Source organism: Bison bison, unplaced genomic scaffold, assembly GCF_000754665.1.
Source record: "Bison bison bison isolate TAMUID 2011002044 unplaced genomic scaffold, Bison_UMD1.0 scf7180017864492, whole genome shotgun sequence".
In the NCBI taxonomy this organism is placed as follows: Eukaryota; Metazoa; Chordata; class Mammalia; order Artiodactyla; family Bovidae; genus Bison; species Bison bison.
In genome coordinates this window covers 8,339,499-8,347,002 of record NW_011495051.1, presented here as the reverse complement: position 1 = coordinate 8,347,002, position 7,504 = coordinate 8,339,499, and the positions used below count along the sequence as shown (strand labels likewise).

The 7,504-nt window shown below is 54.8% G+C and overlaps 2 protein-coding genes across 2 annotated transcripts in view; one reads left to right on the top strand and one right to left on the bottom strand.

The window, feature by feature from the left end:
- Positions 1-111: 111 nt before the first annotated feature.
- On the top strand, positions 112-3,977 carry LOC104979843 (chromosome unknown open reading frame, human C19orf66). The gene is made up of 7 exons (XM_010828388.1): positions 112-333; positions 524-573; positions 1,943-1,981; positions 2,118-2,267; positions 2,737-2,840; positions 2,983-3,137; positions 3,680-3,977. The coding sequence occupies exons 1-7, from the start codon at positions 159-161 to the stop codon at positions 3,907-3,909; spliced, it is 903 nt and encodes a 300-aa protein (XP_010826690.1). The 5' UTR covers positions 112-158; the 3' UTR covers positions 3,910-3,977.
- The window catches only part of ANGPTL6 (angiopoietin-like 6), a 7,558-nt gene continuing 3,998 nt past the window's right edge, over positions 3,945-7,504 (bottom strand). Inside the window, exons 3-7 of the mRNA XM_010828504.1 lie at positions 7,276-7,483; positions 5,982-6,159; positions 5,239-5,426; positions 4,889-5,159; positions 3,945-4,393 (exon numbers count right to left, since the gene is read on the bottom strand). Of these exons, the coding sequence (XP_010826806.1) occupies positions 4,203-4,393; positions 4,889-5,159; positions 5,239-5,426; positions 5,982-6,159; positions 7,276-7,483 (1,036 nt within the window). The 3' untranslated portion in view covers positions 3,945-4,202. The remainder of the gene's footprint in view (positions 4,394-4,888; positions 5,160-5,238; positions 5,427-5,981; positions 6,160-7,275; positions 7,484-7,504) is intronic.

The following is a 7,504-nucleotide window of genomic DNA, read 5'->3' as shown; positions in this document are numbered from 1 at the left end:
TAGGACGCTCGCCCTAGTCCGCTCCCTCCCCCAGTGCCCTGTGGGGACTTTGGCTTTTTCCAGGAAATGCAGTAGAGGGATGGAGTGGGGGGGGGGGTGCGGGTGCGGAGGCCAAAACCCAGGGTCAAGTTTAGGCCGTGAAAAAAGGAAGCCTAGGGATGGAGGAAGGGCAATTGCGCTTCTCCTTCCCCCACCGGTCCCCACCCCAGCTGGAGAAAAGCGTCCGGCGCCTCCGGGAGAAGTTTCATGGAAAGGTATCCTCCAAGAAGGCAGGGACTCTGATGAGGAAATTTGGCAGCGACCACACTGGAGTGGGGCGCTCCATCGTGTATGGTGAGCAGGTGGGGGTCCTGCCTGGTGAGAGTAAGCTGGGGAGCAGGGAGGGGGTGTGGTCTGTGCTGGGGGCTGGAAGAGGCGATGAGATCATCTCTTTGGGGGGCGGTCTGGATCGGGGTTCTGGGGGCCCTGAAATTCCCACAAAACCTTTCAAGGGGCCTTCACTTACACTTACTCTCCCCACTAGGGGTAAAGCAGAAGGATGGACAGGAACTGAGTAATGATCTGGATACCCAGGTAAACTGTCCCCCTCCCCTCAAAACACGTGGTAAGGGGAGGAAGAATGGAAGGGTCAGGCAGAGCTCCTTCTGTGCACTGTCCATCCACAACTCATGGTCTAGCCTTATTCACTTATTCAACTCTCACTCATGGATCTGACCAAGGAGCCTGCAAACCGTAGGTGCTCATTACATCCTGATTGTATGAAATGGAGGAGAGATACAAGAAACTAGGCAGTGAAAAGAATCCGATTATCATCATTACAGAGGAGCCAAAGAGGTCAGGGAAGGCTTCCTGGAGGAGGTGGTACCACATTCTTCAAGCCTAGGGAGGAGTGATCCCTGGGAAGGGGAGGGGTTGGAGATCTTCCTGGAAGGGAGGGTGACGTGAGCAGAGGAACTTGCAGACAGGCTGGGACGAGTAGGAGATGGGGGAGAAAAGAGGGGCAGGGAAGCCCATGTGAATGAATGACTAAAACAATGAATGAATGAAAGCCTTTGTATGGCCACTTTGCCCCTTAGATGGCCTTGGTAGCTGGTGCACTGGTTTGCCTGTCTGAAAGGGCCCAGCACAGAGTTTTTAAAGAGTATAATAAAGTGTTTTATACTTGTAACATTTATATATTTACAGTTATACATGTAATGAGTATAATAAAACTAGCAAAGAGTATCATTGATTGAGCACTTTCCCTGCAGCAGGACTCCAGGAATTCTACCTGTTGACTTATTGCCACAGGTCCTGTAAGACAAGTCCTATTATTTATCATATCCACTTGACAGATGAGGAAGCTGAGATACAGGGTGATGAAGTCACTCACCAGGTTCATGCTGAATGCAGGTGGTGACTGGGATTTGAACCCAGGTCACCTAGAGTCAGAACCTGGACTCCTAGATGTCCTTCATTAGGGAGAGTGGCTTGGCCACAACCCCATAGCTGGAAGTGATGAGGCCAGGATTCCAACCCGTGGCTCTCTAAATCTAGAACTCAAGCACTTAGCCTAAAGCAGCGTAGCCTCAATGAGGTGACCTGTCACAATGCCAGCAAGTGTGTGGCATTTGCCAGCATGAAGGGAGCACAGGCCCCAGGCCTGTTGCCCCACACTCACTCAGGGTAATCTCAGGCAAGCCCTCTCAGGGCTCTGGGCCTCAGTTTCCCCATCTGAACAAGGGGGATCACAGGCGTCCCCACCCCTCAGGGTTGCTATGAGGACAACTGAGGTCACACACCCTTGCCCTCAGGAAGTGGAAGCTGCTCAGTTAACTCCTCTTGAGTTGGGGCCACCTTACTCATATGGGGCCAGAACCCTGCCTCCCCATCCAGAAGCCCTGCCCCCAGAAAAGAAGCATGAGCCACCTCCCCAGTTTCTACCCCTGGTGTTTCCACCCAGGACCCCCCAGAGGACATGAAGCAGGACCGGGACATCCAGGTGAGTCCAGGGTGTGGGACGGGGAGGTGGAGCGGTGAGCACACCCCTGGAGGTGTCCATACGTGAGGAGGAGGGACACTTCAGGGGCTGGAAGAGGACTGACCACCCTCTTGGCCCTGCCCACCCCATTCTGCAGGCGGTGGCGACATCCCTCCTGCCACTGACAGAAGACAACCTACGCATGTTCCAGCGTGCCCAGGAAGACCTCATCCCTGCCGTGGACCGGCAGTTTGCCTGCTCCTCTTGTGACCATGTCTGGTGGCGCCGCGTGCCCCAGCGCAAAGAGGTGATAACCCAACCCCTGACCTTGGTTCTGTCCCGGCTCTGCTCCCAACCCCCATTCTGTGTCCAAACCAACTGACCTAAGAACATCAGCCTCTGAGAACCCAACTCCAGACACCTGCAGCCTCAGAGATCAACCCCAATCTCAGCCCCAACTCTGACCCACTGAGCTGGACTTTCAACTTAACATTCAACTGGAGAAACTCAACTTACCCCTGAACTCTGACTACGGAGTTTGACCGCTACCACAGAAATAAAACCTGAACCCCAAATCTGGCTTCTGAAACCCCTGACCAGTGGTGTGCTTCTGGTAAACGCCTAACAACCAGCCCTTGTAGGAAGTGCCCCCAGATTTCGCCAATTTCGATGTGTTCGCCAATTTCGATGTGTTCGCCAATTTCGATGGTGTAAATCCCAACGTGACCACCATCAGGCTATCGGTGCCCATCTGCTCCGCTCTTCTGTACCCCCAGGTGTCCAGATGCAGGAAATGCCGGAAGCGCTATGATCCCGTGCCCAGTGACAAGATGTGGGGCGTGGCTGAATTCCACTGCCCGAAATGTCGACACAACTTCCGGTGAGGGCACAACTTCCCGAGAGGGAGCTGACCCCACCCCCTCGCCCTCGCCCTCGGCCCCAGCCCAGCCCCGCCCCTCCCTGCCCTGGCCCCATCCTGGCCCAGCTGGCCTTTGGACCCTCACGGCCCTGCCCGCCCCCAGGGGCTGGGCACAGATGGGGTCCCGGTCCCCCTGCTACGGGTGCGGCTTCCCTGTGTATCCGACCCGGATCCTCCCTCCGCGCTGGGATCGCGACCCGGATCGCCGCAGCACCCACACCCACTCCTGCTCCGCTGAGGACTGCTACAATCGGAGAGGTGAGTGCCTGGCGCGTCCGCATGGCCTCCCCCTATTCCGGGCAGTCTATGTGGCCTGGACTGCTGGGACTTCCACCTCTGGGGCTTTAAGTACCAAGGTGTCTGCCTGCTTCTTCCACCTAACTCCTAAGGTCCTAGTTCTGGAGGCCATTTCATCTCTTACCACATCAGCCCCTCCTTCCACATCTTCCACCGTCCTCCACCTCCTTGCCTCCAGGTCTCTTCTGGAGGGGGATCCCTCCTCACACTCACGTCCCATGGCATCAGCCACCCTCCGTGTTTTCACCCATAAGGCTTTGTGGTTTCACCCTGATGGCCCACATCCCAGTGTCCTGTGGACTCAGCCCTTGCAGTCTCTCTGTGTTCTTGGCTCGTTTTGTCCTCTGTAGTCTCAGGTGATGCCCATGACCCTGGGTCTCCTGTGGCTTTAATGTCTATGACTTCCACCGCTGCCCTAGAGCCTGTGGCCTCAGCCCCTCCCCTCCCCCAAAGCACCCTGTGGCCTCCAGCCCAGGAGGGGCTCAGAACCTCTCCCTCCCCAGAGCCCCATGTGCCTGGGACGTCCTGTGCGCACCCCAAGAGCCGAAAGCAGAACCACCTGCCCAAAGTCCTGCACCCCAGCAACCTCCACATCAGCAGTGGCTCGACTGTGGCCACCTGCCTGAGCCAGGGAGGACTCCTGGAAGACCTGGACAACCTCATTCTGGAGGACCTGAAGGAGGAGGAGGAGGAAGAGGAGGAGGAGGAGGAGGAGGGCGGGCACGGGGAGTGACCCCTGCCAGATGCAGATGCAAACCAGACACGGTCTGTGGCTATTTTGTGTTGTTATAAAATATGAGCTCAAACTGAGATCTCAATGCCCTTGGGGAGCCATGTGGGTCCAAGATATTGGCAGGGGGATTCCTGGGCACTGTCTGCACAGCCCTGGGGAAGCCCTGCAGATCCACAACGGGAGGAGGTCTGTGGGCGTGGTCTGCATGGAGCCACGAAGGAGGGGTGGCCAGAACAACTTGGGCTCCTGCTGACACACATCCCCTGGGACCTGAGGGACAGATGGACAGAGGGTCACGGCCTCAGGGGCCTGATCAGCATGGCAGCCTTCTTGAGAGAGTAAGCCCCACCACGAAACTCGGCCCAGTAGACCCCATCCTGGTAGCGGCTACGGTAGTGGCCACCACGATGCCACACACCATTGAGGTTGGAGTGGGCACAGGCGTGGTACCACCAGCCTCCCCGCTGGTACAGGGCACAGTTACCTGAGGGGAGAGGGGAAAAAAAAGCCTTATTTTATTCTTCTCACCAGAATAAAAGCCTCTACCAGCACCTCACTAACACAAGGCTTTTGCCAGGCATACTCTGTCCCCCTACTTCAAAGTAATAGCCTTAGTTTCTTCCTTATCCCCTTACCAAAGTACAAGTCATATTTTCCTCCATCCTTTCTGCAAACAAGGAGCTTTACCTCTCATCCCTTTACCAGAAAAAACAACCTCTACTTTCTTTCTACAACAGTTAAAAGTCCTAGCTCTCACAGCTCCCCCTTTCCCCCACCACCTTTCACAAAGGCTGGGGCCTGACTTATTGACTCATTAGAGAATGAACGTAGACTCCCTCACCAGAGTAAGAGTCCTGTCCTCCATTCTCTTGTTTGCCCTGATCCCTACCAGAGGAAAGTCTTACCCCACCCTCTTTCATTTCCTCATTAAGAGTCTTCTATCCTGCCCCGACACACCACCAAAATAAGAGCCCTTTACCAGAATAGGAGTCTCGGTCTCTATCCACGGTGCTGAAAGGCTTGTCATTGTGCCAGGAAAGAGAGTCTCCAGCATCTCCATGGTACTGGCCAAGCCGCAGGCGATAGTGGTCACTCTCAGGCTCCAGGGAAAAACCATCATAGTGGGCACGTGCCCCACGGCCTCCCCAGTCTTCAAGGAGCACCAGTAGCTCGTGGTCCCCACGGCTGGTAAGCTGATGCACAGGTTCAAGGCCCAGCCAGTATTCCCCATCAGGCTGCCCGAAGCCCACCTAGCAGGGCAAGAAAGTCAGAAAGGCAGGAGCTGGTCCCCTTCCCCTGCCCAGCCCTGCCCCACCCACCTGTGCCCACCTTGTAGTGCTGCCAGGTAGTGAAGAAGTTGACCGAGCCATCTTGCCGCCTCTGAATCACAGTCCAGCCTCCTCCCTCCAGCTGTTGCTCGCACCATGCTGACACCACGTGCCGGCCCACTCGTAACTCATACACTCCACTCTGTCCATGGCCTGCCTGGCGGGCCTCTGCACAATCCTGCCATGGGCCTATGGGCACAGGGACATGGGAGAGGCACAAGCTGAACCAGTCAACCCCTTACTTGAGTAAGAGTCTTGATTCTCACTGGTCCCCTCACCAGAATAGAAGTACTGCTTCTCTTATTCCCTCTCCAGGATAAAAGCCCCAATACCCCTTTTCTTACCTAAATTAGACTCTAAGTCACTCTTCTCTCAGTAGAGCAAATGTGGAGCCTGGGATTCTTAAATCCTCCTTCTAGGGTTTCACCAGAAGAGAGGTCCTGAACATGGCTCTCTGAACTTCCTCCAATTCTCACCAAAGTAGCATTCTTAAATCTGCTGCCCTCTCACCAAAATAAGAGTACCTCTCCTAGTTTCACACCATAGTAAGAATTTTGTTCCTTACCAGAGTAAGAGCAGTATCTCCCTGTTCCATCAACAGAATACAAATGCATCATTTCCCCCCAGTCCCCTCACCATAAGAGGAATCTCACATTAAGGTCCTGACTCCTATTTCCCTCTATTCATGCTGCACTGGGAATCCCCTGGCTCCTCACACCCCCAACAGCCACGCCCTTGACTTACCTGCTGGCTTAGGAGGAACAGCAGGGTGCCCCAAGGGCAGAGGAGAGGCCAGGGGTCCTGGCTGTCTCAGGGTCTGATCTCTCTGGGGTTCTGCAGCTGAGTTTAACCTCCTGCCAGCGTCGTCAGTGCCACCCACCAAACTTACAGGAACCACAGGTACCAGGGGTGGGGGCAGGACCTGGGGTAACCAAGAAAGTCAGATACGTTAGCCCTGCAGGCTCTGGGCTCCTACATCTCCCAGCACCCAGATGGGAAGGCGATCAAGCAGGAGCATGGCTTGATCCTCCCACGCCTAACTCCAGCAGTCAAGAAGAGACAGAGTTGGACTTCCTGGTGGTCCAGCAGTTGGGACTTTGCTTCTACTGCAAGGGGAAGTTTTCGGTCCCTGGTCGGAGAACTAAGATCCCCCATGCCTCAAGGTGTGGCCAAAAATTTTAACAAGAGACAGAGCTGGGCTTAAACTTGCTCTGGTGCCCATAGCTTAACCAATCTGTGCCTCCAAACTTTTCTGTAAAGCAGGGATAATATGAGGCAATCCAACACTTGAGTATTAACTTACTGAAGCCTCCCAAAGCTGTAAGGTAGCTAATGTCAGAGCAATAATCTCTTATTCAAAACCCAAGGCCAGACATAGTCCAGAATTCTGAATAATACAGCAGGAGTTAGAAACAATAACTGGAGAAGGAAATGGCAACCCACTCCCAATATTCTTGCCTGGGAAACCCCATGGACAGAGGAGCCTGGCAGGCTACAGTCCATGGGGTTGCAGAGAGTCAGACACGACTTAGACTAAAGGACAACAAGAAACAGTAACACAGGGTCTACATATATTCCCTAGCATCCCCAATGAGGTCTTTGGTCTTCATGCACATATTAATAATATACCTGATTACAGGAATCTGCCTGCAATGCAGGAGAGCTGGGTTCAATTCCTGGGTCAGGAAGAACCCCTGAAGAAGGAAATGACAACCTACTCCAGTATTCTTGCCTGGAGAATCCCATGGACAGAGGAGCCTGGCAGGCTACAGTCCGTGGGGGTCGCAAGAATCGGACACGACTTAGCGACTAAACCACCACCACTATGAGTATTCATATCAGGTAGATAAAGACTTTAAGTAGCTACCAGTAGCGTTTTGACCCAAATGAGTTGTTGGAGGAGAGGCAGGGATCCGGTTTATGGAGCTTTTTTACTTCAGAACTGCAGATAAGAGATCGTGGGGTTTCAAGAGGCCCCACCTTACAATGCCCACAAGAAGTGGCTGCGATTTGGGGAGGGTGATAGTTTCGGAGTTACCTGCTGCTGCCCGCCCGCACTCCCCGGGCACAAGCGCTCCAGGCGGGCGATGAGGCCACTCTGCTGGCTGACTAGCTGTGCCAGCTCGCGGAACTTGACGTCCAGCTGGTGGAAGCGGGCGGCGGCGCGCTGAGCCTCGGCCGAGGCGTTCAACACGCGATCCCCGAGCAGCGCCAGCGCGGAGGCGGGCTCCGCCCCCGGGCTAGCGCTGCTCGTGGATCGCGTGTTG

Excerpts from the sequence above, each read along its gene's own strand:
- LOC104979843 (XM_010828388.1), top strand. The coding sequence starts at position 159 with ATGGAGGAAGGGCAATTGCGCTTCTCCTTCCCCCACCGGTCCCCACCC. Across the intron at positions 2,841-2,982 it reads AAATGTCGACACAACTTCCG|GGGCTGGGCACAGATGGGGT; the intron begins GTGAGGGCACAA and ends GCCCGCCCCCAG. Across the intron at positions 3,138-3,679 it reads GGACTGCTACAATCGGAGAG|AGCCCCATGTGCCTGGGACG; the intron begins GTGAGTGCCTGG and ends CTCCCTCCCCAG.